The sequence below is a fragment of the Phaethon aethereus genome, assembly GCF_964289735.1.
Source record: "Phaethon aethereus genome assembly, chromosome: 25".
NCBI classification, from domain to species: Eukaryota; Metazoa; Chordata; class Aves; order Phaethontiformes; family Phaethontidae; genus Phaethon; species Phaethon aethereus.
This window is the reverse complement of record NC_138601.1, coordinates 2,482,483-2,495,036: the sequence shown is the minus strand read 5'-3', so window position 1 is coordinate 2,495,036 and position 12,554 is coordinate 2,482,483. Positions and strand designations below refer to the sequence as shown.

The 12,554-nt window shown below is 48.9% G+C and overlaps 2 protein-coding genes across 2 annotated transcripts; both read left to right on the top strand.

Annotated features, from left to right (window-relative positions):
* Window positions 1-528: 528 nt before the first annotated feature.
* GH1 (growth hormone 1) lies at window positions 529-4,679 on the top strand (the record flags this gene model as incomplete). Its single annotated transcript, XM_082010528.1, has 5 exons — window positions 529-538; window positions 1,560-1,723; window positions 2,370-2,486; window positions 2,857-3,018; window positions 4,397-4,679. The coding sequence occupies 5 exons, from the start codon at window positions 529-531 to the stop codon at window positions 4,595-4,597; spliced, it is 654 nt and encodes a 217-aa protein (XP_081866654.1). The 3' UTR covers window positions 4,598-4,679.
* A 249-nt stretch (window positions 4,680-4,928) lies between these two features.
* RDM1 (RAD52 motif containing 1) lies at window positions 4,929-11,692 on the top strand (the record flags this gene model as incomplete). The annotated part of the gene is made up of 7 exons (XM_082010441.1): window positions 4,929-5,015; window positions 5,696-5,875; window positions 6,253-6,375; window positions 6,865-7,027; window positions 8,032-8,130; window positions 10,064-10,152; window positions 11,591-11,692. 7 exons carry the CDS (start codon window positions 4,929-4,931, stop codon window positions 11,690-11,692), a joined length of 843 nt encoding a protein of 280 aa, XP_081866567.1.
* Between the last annotated feature and the right edge of the window lie 862 nt (window positions 11,693-12,554).

Genomic DNA, 12,554 nt, shown 5'->3' with positions numbered 1-12,554 from the left:
GACAGCATCCACCTAGCTCTATCCCCGCTAACAATAAACGGGAAAACGTCCCACTTGCTTTAAGTCGGGAGTCTCCCAAACCGGCCAGTCAGCCCCGTTAACTGCGGGCCAAGGCTGCAGAGGCAGGCAGGAGAATCAGGTGGATTTTTGACCCTCTGCAGCAAATTCCACTGCGTAAAGCACTGATCTGATTCGGGATGGGTCTTCCAATGATGATAAAAGTTTTATTTGCAACAAACAGCAGAATATGGTGAAATCATTCAACACCAGTTCCATCCCTAGGCAAACAACCTCCCCAACCTTTACATCTATGTATAAATTACTACAATTAGGTAGCACCATTGCGAACACTTGTGCATTTATGCACAGAGAAGATATAGAGATGTTGTTGTGATCATGAACACATATATACATTTTAAACAGACCCCGTCCTATATAAGGGGTGGCTCAACACTTACCTTTACCAGCCTAGATGAAAGGAGGAAACACTCACCGTCAAGCAACACCTGAGCAACTCACCGGGCAGAAATGGCTCCAGGTACTGCTCTTTATTTCAGTTTTAAGGGATTGCCAGTGCTGCTGCATGCTTAGGGTGATGGGAGATGCTGATGGGGTGGTACTGCGCTGAGCTATACGCACTCAGTGCCAGCCCTAAATTAAAATATGGCAACTTATAAATCAATGAAAAAGAATACCTTTCCCTACAGGGTGCCTTTAACCCATGAATTAACTCATTAGCCTAAACTGGGCAAGGAGAGGATGGAGGACATAAAGAACAAGGTCAAGCCAGAGTTATAAGAGTTATTATTAACATAAATGTTGGCAAGGATATTAAGTTATTATTAACATAAATGTTGGCAAGGATATTAAAACTCATATTCAAAGCTTAAGACAGGGATCAGAGTGAGGTCTAATGCACATGTCCAAGTCTTACAGGCTCCAGGGCATTCCTCCACGGAAGAGTATTGGAGATTAACTTTGTGGTCTCTATAAGCACAGATGGACACTTGTGAGAGTCAGATGTCATGGGTTGAAAACCTTTAGGCTTGACAAAGATCACCAAATTCTACAGGTATGTCCCAGAGAGCAAACGCAGCTGGTCACAGCACAGGTAATGTCATCAGCTCTCGTCCTAGTGAAGGCAGCCGGTTTCACGTCAGCAGCACGGCTGACCATCCCCTGCTTGCTCACGCCATGAGGAGTGCACTGTGCTCTTCTCATGAGAGCAAGGTGTACAGAAAAACATAAGCATGTTAGGGAAAAACATAGGGACACACTCCAGTTTTCATGGAGCAACAATGACTCTTCAGCCAGGAAGACACTGCTTATGAGATCAGGAGCAGTGCAAGCCCCAAGGGCACGACCAGTGAAAGGGGACAGGGCTTCATTTGATTTTGGGGAGGGCTAAGCTCACCCACTGATTCAACAAGACCTCAAGGATGGTGAGTCCTCAGCCAGGATGGACAGAAGAGGCTGCGAATTAATTGCCAGGTGACACCCCGCTCCTCGGCACAGTCACTAAAGGACTGCTAACACCCCTCCTCTCCGCTTTGCTGCAGGGTCATGGTTTTCTCCTCTCTTCATTGCTGTCATCTCTCTGGTACTGCAGTGGCCCCAGGAAGCTGCCACCTTCCCAGCCATGCCCCTTTCCAACCTGTTTGCCAACGCTGTGCTGAGGGCTCAGCACCTTCACCTCCTGGCTGCCGAGACATACAAAGAGTTTGTAAGTGTCGCGGCCTCTGGGCATCTCCTACAAGCAGAGACTTTTCAACTACTGGTATCTTCTGGGTCAGTTCTCGATGAGGTGAAAGGGTCTCAATAGGACAGGACAGGTTATGTCCCATCAGGCTGGACCCCATCTCCTCTTCTCGGGTCTCTGCCCCCAGTTCTGATCCTGCACAGTCCCCTCCCAGCACCATTGCTGCCCACGTCCAAACCTATTGCACAGGGTCAGCTGTCTCAAAGAGAAACCTGGCTCTGAAAGCAGTGGGAGATGGCACAGATATCTTGCAAGCCTTTCCTGTGTCGGTCACCTTTGGCCCTGGGTGATTCTGAGTGCTCGAAACTATCCAGTTTCTGCTATTGCCACGAGCTGCCATGAGCTGTCACCTTGGCAAGAGCTGCCCTTGGGCATCACCTACTCCTTGGGAGAACCTGGTCCAAGGGTGTTTTGCATTCCCTTAGCACCTTGGCTTAGCGAGAAGAACTTTAGGTCCAGTAGCTATTGTGCCAACCCTGTACAGAGACACCTCATGTCTCACATTTATTTCTTGCAAAGAGTAACCGTGTGGGACAGCTTGGGAAAGTGTCTACGGTCTTCTCCCGGTACACAGGCAACAGATCTGAGTGTATTTGGGATGTCTCCACAGGAACGCACCTATATTCCAGAGGACCAAAGACATGCCAACAAAAATTCCCAGGCAGCATTTTGTTACTCAGAAACCATCCCCGCTCCCACGGGGAAGGATGATGCCCAGCAGAAATCGGTAAGTTGGGCAAGCACAGATCTGTTTGAAGAGCTCAGCTGTGCTTCGTTACAGGAGCAGAGAGTTTCCACCTGTGAGCACTTCAGTGCTTCATTCTTCCTCTCCCTTTTTTACTATTTAAACCCTGCATGAAGGCAGAAAGACTCTTTTGGGTTTCATTATGAATCATATTCCCACCCCAGGGTTGAGAAAAATTATTGTCTGCACAGGATGCATGGCTGGGCAGTGGTCCTCAGCTTGCACACTTGTCTGTATCTGCTGAAGCTGTGGGAGCAGTGGCACCTCCAGGCTGTTTCAGAGGGAGCAGGACACACAGGTAACTCTACCAAATACCTCACACAGCTTTGACCCTTTCTTTTCTTAATTTCAGGACATGGAGCTTCTTCGGTTTTCACTGGTTCTCATCCAGTCCTGGTTGACCCCGGTGCAATACCTTAGCAAGGTGTTCACAAACAATCTGGTTTTTGGCACCTCAGACAGAGTGTATGAGAAACTAAAGGACCTGGAAGAAGGGATCCAAGCTCTGATGAGGGTAAGTTGCAGCATGTAGCACGATTACAGAATAACAGAGGTCCCCTAGACACAGGGCACTGAGCTCTCAGGGTCTTCCATGGGATCCAAAGACCATGGGAAATCTCCCCACCTTCCCCTCTGAAGACCAGTAGCATCCTTTGGACTTTGCTTACCTTAAGATAAGGAGATCATGATACCCCATTGCACATGTTTCATCACTGGGAAGAAAACACATAACAAATGTTAATAGTACTGCCATAACCACCCATATAGCAGCACAGACCAGGCAGATCACAACAATTCAGACCTGAAGTCCTTCCAAACCCAGCACCAAAAAACACTCAGTTGCTTAAACGTGCGGTACAGACAGCAACACGTTTGCTACATCTCCAGGCAAAATACTTTAAAGTGGAGTAACTTTTGGGATGTTTGCAACCTGGCTTTAAGGACTCATGACATTTTATAAAAACAACCCATATAAGTCTGTATAGATGGAAGCCTATGCACAGATGTTTCTCTCTTAGCATCCAGACACCCGAGAGCTGGAGAGTGCTCTTCTTCAAGGGTTATTCTTCATTTTTGCTTTGTTATTTTAAATGAAATTGCTTCTTTCCTGACAGGACACCTTTTCAAGTTGTGCTTAGTCTATAACTAAGTCTATTTGCCAGCATCACCATGTAGCTAGAGCTCTGAGACCTCTATCTGTGAGAAATGAGTCTGGACATCTTCTAGCATCTAAATAACTCTGAAAGTCAGGCCCTGAGAGTAAATAAGAGATCTCCTGTCCTGGCACTTCAGCTGCAGTAAGCAGGTATATGTATCGGTACCATTTCCAGATTTTGCTCTCTATTTGATCTGTGCTTGAGCATTGGGAAGTAGTACACACAAACCAGACAAATAATCGTATTTCATCCATCTACAACCCTGGTTTCTTAACCAAAACAGTCCTGTTTACTGTGCCAGCTGGTGAGCAAAGCAGGGCAGGAGGAGTGGCAGACTGCAGATCGCTCCGCTCCGGATGCATGTGCCTCGGGTCTGCGTTAGAGCTTTCTTCACTGGGAAAGTGGGAGAAGAGAGAATTATTTGCCTGGTTCCCCATCTCCTTGGCTAGAGTAGCTACAGAGAAACCCTGCAACTTTATTTTAAGACCCCAAGAGACACGCTCCCCCCTCTCTGCAGCCTTGTGCCCAGCTCCCTTCTTGCTGGCACCAATTTGTGTGCCGTCACCCCTGCATAATTACCCTTCCTGTAAACACACAAACTCAAAAGTACATTCAAAATATAATTAAGGGGGGGGGACCCCCCAACCTCCTTTAAAGCTAGACAGGACCCTCGGCAATGGGCACCTTGGAGGACGCTCATCCCCAGGCCCCCAGCACCTCTCCATCCTCTCGCAGGAGCTGGAGGACCGGAGCCCGCGGGGTCCCCAGATCCTCAAACCCACCTACGACAAATTTGACATCCACCTGCGCAACGAGGACGCCCTGCTGAAGAACTACGGCTTGCTCTCCTGCTTCAAGAAGGACCTGCACAAGGTGGAGACCTACCTGAAGGTGATGAAGTGCCGGCGGTTCGGAGAGGGAAACTGCACCGTTTGATGCCGGGGACGGCTCCCCACCCGCTCCGGCCCCTCGCCGGCCACGGCTGCCCCGCTCCTTGTAAAGAAAAATCGGAGAATAAACCCGCTACCTGCCGACACGTCTCTGGCTTTCGGGGGGCTGCGGGGAGAGGCCGCCATGGGGGGCCGGGAGGGGCGAGCCGCCTGTGGGACGGGGCGAGTGCGGGGATGGGGGGAGGGTTTGGGGCTGGGGGGAGGATTTGGGGTGCTTCTCCCTCACACCCACGGCCTAGGCCCTGCTCCGGCTGAGGCGGGAGGGCGGGCTGGGGGCGGGCGATGGCGGGGCGGGGAGCGGGCTGCGCCGGCCGGGCATGGCGGAGCTGGTGGAGTTCCGGGTGCCCGCGGGGAGCGCCCAGACGCTGCTGGTCTGGGGGCTGGAGCCGGAGCCGGGCCTGGAGGTGAGGCGAGGCAGGGGCCCGGGCCCCCCAGGGCCGCAGGAGCGGGACCCGGCATCCCCCCAGGGTCCCTCTCCCTGGAGCTAAGGCCCCGGTCCCCCCCATCTGCACTGATGGCTTCGCCTGTGTGCTAATAATGTATTTTTAAATCCCACCCTTTTATTTTTGCGGGTTTTGATCTTTTTTTTAATTTTCCTTGTCTCCTTGAGGCGTGCTGGGCGCGGGGCCACCCGGGGGGGTTTCGGCCCCTGCGTGTCGCGGTCGGTTGTGTGGTCTGCAAGAGCCCGGTGGAAGAGCTGGAACAAAACCCCCTTAGCCTGCAAAATACTGCACGCACGTTTAACCAAAACCTCGGCGAAATGGTGCGCCCACACAAAGCGGGATGGCAGAGAGCAAGAGACAGGCTGGGATGGGGGACGGGGACCAGAAAACCCCGTGTCTGTCTCCACTCTCCTCCCGATCCGGAGGCTGGATGACAAGTGAGATGTCATTTTTTGTGGAGAGATACTCATCTTAAGTCTTACTGCTTGTTCCAGGCCTTACTGATGTTAAACAGTACTAAAAACTTTCCTTGTTTTCTAGGTAGTTGGGCCTTGTGAGTAGTCTTCTCTGTTGCTGTTGCTCAGCCCCTGGAGTAGCCATAGATACTTCAAAAGACCCTTTTTTCTCTTGTTTTTCCTCAGCATTCCCTGTTTTCAGCGTTTTCCAGATTTGGGCCTCTCTACTCAGTGCGAGCGCACAGAAATGCTGCCGTGGCTGGGCCTGGGTATTACGCCATCATCAAGTTTTATTCGGCTGGAGATGCCAGCAGAGCCCAGCGCGCGTGCAATGGGCAAAGGCTGTTTCAGAAATCTCCTTTGAAGGTAAGCAGAGCAGCCCCAGGTGTGAACCTTGCAGGACTCGGCACCGTGACCTCCAGCAGCAGGGTGGAATCACATTAAATACTTGCCGATCTGTGCAAAAAATTTACTAACTTTTGGCTGGATACTACAACCGTGGTGACATCCCCCACCACTGGCTCCCAGGTAGTATTTAAGCAGCAAAATGGCAGCATCCCTCCTCTGGAATAATTTGCAGGGCCTGTTCCTGGGTAAAAAATATTTAACGCGTCTCAGAAGCACACATGTGGTCAGGGAGTAAGTTACCTTTGGATAACTCTCCCGGAGCCATCAATGGTGTGTCTGTAGTGGGAACCTTGCAAGCAAAGCCTGGCTAACCAGGGTTCTTCTTTCCTGGACAGGTTTGTGTTTGCAGCAGGCAGAAAGGGTTTCAGCGACAAGTCCTTGCTCTCAACAGCAGCAAGTGCCAGGAGCTGGCCAACCACTATCTTGGCTTTAACGGCTGGTCTAGTCGCATCATTACAGTAAGGGACCCTTTATTTTAATCCATCATCCTTCCCCTCATCCTCTTCTTAATTACAGCAGTTGGTGGAATAGGAAGAATTGTCCTCAAATCAACAAATAATAGACAGCTACAGGAGCTATGTTTTGGACCTCAAATGAGGGTATTTTGAAAGCCTGGGGAGAGAAGATTGCTATGAGTGAGGGTACTGGCTTGGCGTCTGTTAATCACAGCTGCCCCCATGTTTATTAAAGCAGTGCATGGGCTTGACAGTGGTCTTCATGCGCTGAAAGTGCCCAAGATGACCAAGACTCCCAGAGGATGGAGACTATGAGGTATTTCTAACATAGGGTTGAAACAGTAAACATCCTGCTCTGTGTCCACCATGTGCTACTGCCTTGGAACCGCACGCTGTGCAGAGAAGGTCTGTGGTATGTGGGCACAGGCCTAAGTGGTCATAACATCCCCTTCCTATTTAATCAAAATTAATTATCTGTGGTTTTCCCAACAGCTGCAGAATGTCTCTGGCTTTGATGGTGAGAATGAGGAACTGGAGAAGACATCACAGAAGCGATCTGTGAAATACCTGTGTGCTGTAGAGGTGACACTGCCCAACCATGGGGTACGCACCAGGGGAGTTGCCCTCGGCGAGGCAGACATAGAAAATGGTGAAGGTACGTTTTGGATGCAGCTGGCACAGAGACTGGTCAATCTTGTGGTTGCACAGTTTGTGGGTCTGATGTAGTATTTGAATTTAGCTGAAGGCAAGGGTCTGTGCGGGGCCTTGTGAGCTGCTGTGTTATGCAGTGAGGGATCCTGAGCATGCCTCTTCCCTCCCTGCTTTACACCAGTATCGCTTTCTTACCCTCCGTTCTCTTCCTCTCCCCCGCAGCGTTATTCATTCCCTATCACAGCCACTTCTGGTGCGAACATGCCATGGGATTCTTCATACTGTGTCTGTGGCACAGCTCAGGTGCCAGCGGGGCTCTGCACTCCCTGCTGCCCCGGGCAGGGTCCTGACACAGGGCTGAGGGTCATGTGCTGCTGTGGGTTGGCAAACAAAGCCCCTGTGAGGGCGCTGCCGTGCTGCCAGCAACTCCTGAAACATAAGCAGCTTTCTTATCAGATCCATAAAGTGGTCCTTGGTTACGTTTCCTAGCACTGGAGCGTGTCCAGAGAAGGACAACGGAGCTGGGGAGGGTTCTGGAGCACAAGTCTGATGAGGAGCTGCTGAGGGAACTGGGGGTGTTCAGTCTGGAGAAGAGGAGGCTGGGAGGAGACCTCATCGCTCTCTACAACTACCTGAAAGGGGGTTGTGGTGAGGTGGGGGTTGGTCTCTTCTCCCAAGTAACCAGCGACAGGACGAGAGGAAATAACCTTGAGTTGCGCCAGGGGAGGTTTAGTTTAGATATTAGGAAAAATGTCTGTACTGAGAGAGTGGTCAAGTATTGGAACAGGCTGTCCAGGGAAGTGGTGGAGTCATCATCACTGGAGGGGTTCAAAAAACGTGTGGATGTGGCACTTCAGGACATGGTTTAGTGGGTGGTGTTGGATTGATGGTTGGACTTGATGATCTTGAAGGTCCTTTCCAACCTTAATGATTCTGTGATTCTATGATATGATTCTAGTGTGCTTCATATGCAGAGTGTCATCTTAATAACGTACTCCTTGTGTTCAGATCCTCTCGAGTTTGTCACAGCCTCGAGAAGAGTTCAGAAACTTGCAGTTGGGAAGGCTTTGTCTAGTGCCTTTCAGAAGATACTCCTCGTAGTCTTAGGTAAGGCCTATTTTTGTTTTAAACGCTGGGGTGTTGGGGCTAATGATATTATAACTTCCATGATAACTGATATGAATTCTTTTCCTCTGAAGCTTTCTTGGGATTCATTGAGGCTTGGGGGTGTCTCGGGCAAAATTAAACTTGTGTTGTGGTCTGTAACGACTTAACAGAGGGATCTGGACAGGCTGGATCGATGGGCTGAGGTCAACTGTATGAGGTTCAACAAGGCCAAGTGCCGGGTCCTGCACTTGGGTCACAACAACCCCATGCAATGCTGCAGGCTTGGGCAGGAGTGGCTGGAGAGCTGCCTGGCGGAAAAGGGTCTGGGGGTGCTGGTCGACAGCCAGCTGAATATGAGCCTGTGTGTGCCCAGGTGGCCAAGAAGGCCAACAGCGTCCTGGCCTGTATCAGCACTAGTGTGGCCAGCAGGAGCGGGGCAGGGATCGTGCCCCTGGACTCAGCACTGGTGAGGCCGCACCTCAAATCCTGTGTTGAGTGTTGGGCCCCTCACTACAAGAAGGACGTTGAGGTGCTGGAGTGTGTCCAGAGAAGGGCGGTGGAGCTGGGGAGGGGTCTGGAGCACAAGTCTGATGAGGAGCAGCTGAGGGAACTGGGGTTGTTCAGTCTGGAGAAGAGGAGGCTGAGGGGAGCCCTCATCGCTCTCTGCAACTTCCTGAAAGGGGGTTGTGGTGAGGTGGGGGTTGGTCTCCCAAGTAACCAGCAATAGGACGAGAGGAAATGGCCTCAAGTTGTGCCAGGGGAGGTTTAGATTGGAGATTAGGAAAAATGTCTTTACGGAGAGAATGGTCAAGCATTGGCACAGGCTGCCCAGGGAGGTGGTGGAGTCACCATCACTGGAAGTGTTCAAAAAACGTGTGGACGTGGCACTTTGAGACATGGTTTAGGGGGCATGGTGGTGTTGGGTTAATGGTTGGACTTGATGATCTTGAAGGTCCTTTCCAACCTTAATGATTCTGTGATTCTGTGAACAGAGTGGTTCCACCCTACGAGCTATGTGAGTGAAAGGAAAATCTGACAGCAGGTTGGGTATTTTTATGATAAAGAAGTCATTGAAACTCCAAATTCCAGGAGTGTAAATCCTGGAGGGAGAGCTTATTAACACTCCACATGCATGCCGAATACAGATGTGGGGGAGCTCTGGTTCCAGTTATGAATTCATGTTAATGAACTGAATTGCAGCACTTTGCACGTTCCTGTCCTGGTTCTAAGCCAGCCAGGTGACGTCAAAGGTCCATGCCCCACTGTTGCGTTCAGTGTTGCATCTTGGGTGCAACTTTGAGTTTTGATTCAAAACTCCTTTGAGTTTTGATTCAAAACTCCTTTGAGTTTTGAATCATAAGCTGGCTCTGTGCCTATCCAGTAACTGCTAGATCTGCTTTCTCTTGGTTCCAGGTCTTCTGCTCTCTGAACTTTCAGGTGATGCCTCTTTATGCAGTATCTGAGTACTTTAGTCTTTCATGCTTACCAGGACAGATCCCCATGGGATCAGGTCAGTGCCACTATCCTCATTTTACAGAGAGGGCCTTTCATCTACCAGATTCCTCCCCAGGATTTTTTAAGGTGTTCTTTCAAAAGGTGGGTCTCTGGATTCAGGTGTTTGCTGTGCTTCCTGCCTTCTGGTCCATCACATACCCAGAGACTGGCAATTAACATGTTCCATCCTCTCCACAGATTTCTGCCTCCTCAATTTCAGATTCCCCTCTGCTTAGTAAGAGCCTTTTGGTTTTCAGCAGAGAAGACAGGCAGGTAGGCCAGAGAAAGAAGCACACTCACTCAGACCAACCAGCCACTCGCTCTGAAAGCCATTATGAAGCAGAATTGTCCCATTTGGAGTTTAGGGTAGGTTTAGTGTTATTACACCCAGTAGTAACTAACCATGTCTCCGGATGTTTATTCCGTGTGCTTGTTTCAGAGAACGGGAAAGTGGCTGTGGAGTACAATTCCACCCAAGAGGAGCTCACAGACTCCTTAACAGAAGAGGAGCTGAAGGGGCTTGTTCAGGTAAAACCGGTGGATATTTAGCTTTTCCACAGGACCTGCAGGTTACATCTAGAGATCGGAGATACAGCTGTCAACTGGTACAGCCTCGGACATCCTCCTTTCATGCAGCAATTACCTTGACTTAAATCCCACGGAGTAACCACAGCTTGAAATGGTACAGCACGCTAAGGTTTTAAAACCTTTTTGGGTGTCTTTGTGCAGAAGAGCATGTATATTTTAGACGGCACCGGAAAGCGAGCAGTTAGGGTACAGGACTGTGATGGTGCAGCTTCACAAGTCTCGCACATGACAGTGTCCAGGACTGCTCTTCATAGAATCTGTGAGAGTGAAAATCCCAGTAAAGTCATGGTAGGTTAAATCAAATTATTTTTTTAATAAGTTCTTAAATAAATCAAACTCCCCAGTTAGAAATGCACTTCATAACAACCATTCCTTCTGGGTAAGGATAAGTTTAAAAGCTCTAGTGAAATAAAAGCTTTGGTGAAATCCGTGCAGGTAATTGTGGGATCTGTTAGCATGCATCAAACTGAAATACCCCAGGTAAAACAGTAAAACTTTAATCATCACACTCAGTGAGATGAGTTCTGCGTGCCAGCCTTTGCACGCAGCCGGTCCTGAGCAGAGGATTTCCATCTCGTTTAGTTTGAAAAAACACTGCTACTTACCAGGGGGACCGCTGATACGGGGGTCTTTTGAAAGCAAGCATCACTCTTGCACGACGCGTCAGCGTCATGCTGCGCAGTGTCTAACTCCTGTAGTTTGCACGGAGGAAGTGTCTAAGGAACCTTGTGACACCTTATTCCATTTGACACTGACTCACCTAGTGCCCACAGGCAGAACTATCTTCCTTTCTCACTGGAGAGTAGCAATAAAGTAGAAGGTATTTTGGTGCATGAAGTAACTCTTGTCCATCAGATTTATTTTTTATCATTGAGAAGATGAAATTTCTGCTGGTTTCTTCTTTTTCTGCATTTTCCTCTGTACTGCTCCTTCTATCTGACTTCCTTTAAACCCGCAGAGAATTGACCTAACATGCAGTGACCATAAAAGAGGTGAGCAGCAAAGTCAAACAGAAAGCCTGCTGCTTCCCAAACCTCTGTTTTACCAGAAGAGTCATCCCTCGCCTCCCCTGCTATCTCACTTACCTTGTGATGGTATGTGGGAGGTAATTTGGTGCTCTCGCTCCACAAGGCACCTTCCAGCCTGATAGGAAGAGGGACTGACAAGAATTTGCTTGGAAGGAGAGCTGCTGGGTGTCTTTTTGGTTCATTGCCTTGTGATGTCCCTCAGTCTTTCCAAAACAGAAATGTTCCTGAGTGGGTAAATTCTGGGGAGGCTGTCTCTTATACATACTAAAAATATATTGTTTCCAGGTGCAGAGGGATGAAGCTAAAATATGTTCTAGAGAAAGAAATTTACTCTTGATTTCTCTTCCCAGGTCAGTGAATTGTCCTCGGAACAGTTTGACCTCGAAGAAGAAATTTTGTCTGATCTCAGTTTTGATGATGAGCTCTCTAACCAGGAGGAGCCATCTAACTAGTGCAGCTCTGTCTTCATGTCGTTTCCAAAAGTTCTGCAGTGTTTCATGAGGAGGGAAAGTCTAATGCTGTGAAATGACATGTGCATCATATCCAACGTTTTCTTTTTCTCCAAATACGTAACAGCAAAAGAAATGGGCAATAAACCTAGTGTTACTAAAATTAAAACCCAAAAATGTATGCTGTTTTTGGAAAGGAAGTGTTTTCCTGTCAACTTATCCAGGTCAGCTATATATGGAAGCCAGCTTATCTGCATGATTATTATTTAGACAGCATAACAGACGTGCATAGCACCTATAGAAAAAAAAAAAAAGGAATGAGCCCTCCCTGCAAGAGCCTACAGCTCAGGTTCTCTCTGATCTGCAGGAGAAAGCTGGAGACGGCAGGAGATATTTTACCAGCAGGAGTAGCTGTGGTACTTATACACGTCTGCACAGACACAGAAAAAAATACTTCTTTAAGTGAAATTTCTTTTAAAAAGATAAGCCTAAGTCTTGTAATAATGTGTTAAACCACAAGTGCCACATGGGTTGAGCCCCAGCTACAAGTAGCTGGAACATTATAATGATGTAAAGCAAAGATTCTTTCTAATTTCAAACAGGTTTTTCATTAAGTTAAGTAAAATTTTGTAACTCTTGTGTGATGAATGAGCCTCAAAGGCAGCACAAGCAACGGGAAGGGGTGTCAAGCTCCCCGGATCACGAGGGTGTGTGGTGGCGGGGGGATGGCGTATGTGACAAGACCCCTGCTCAGATTTTTTGACCTCTGTCTTTGGGGAAAAAAGATGATTGGAAAAGGGGAGAGCTCAGGGAAGAGCCACAGGAATGATTTGAGTTCCCTCTTGAAATGAGAGAAGTATGGCCT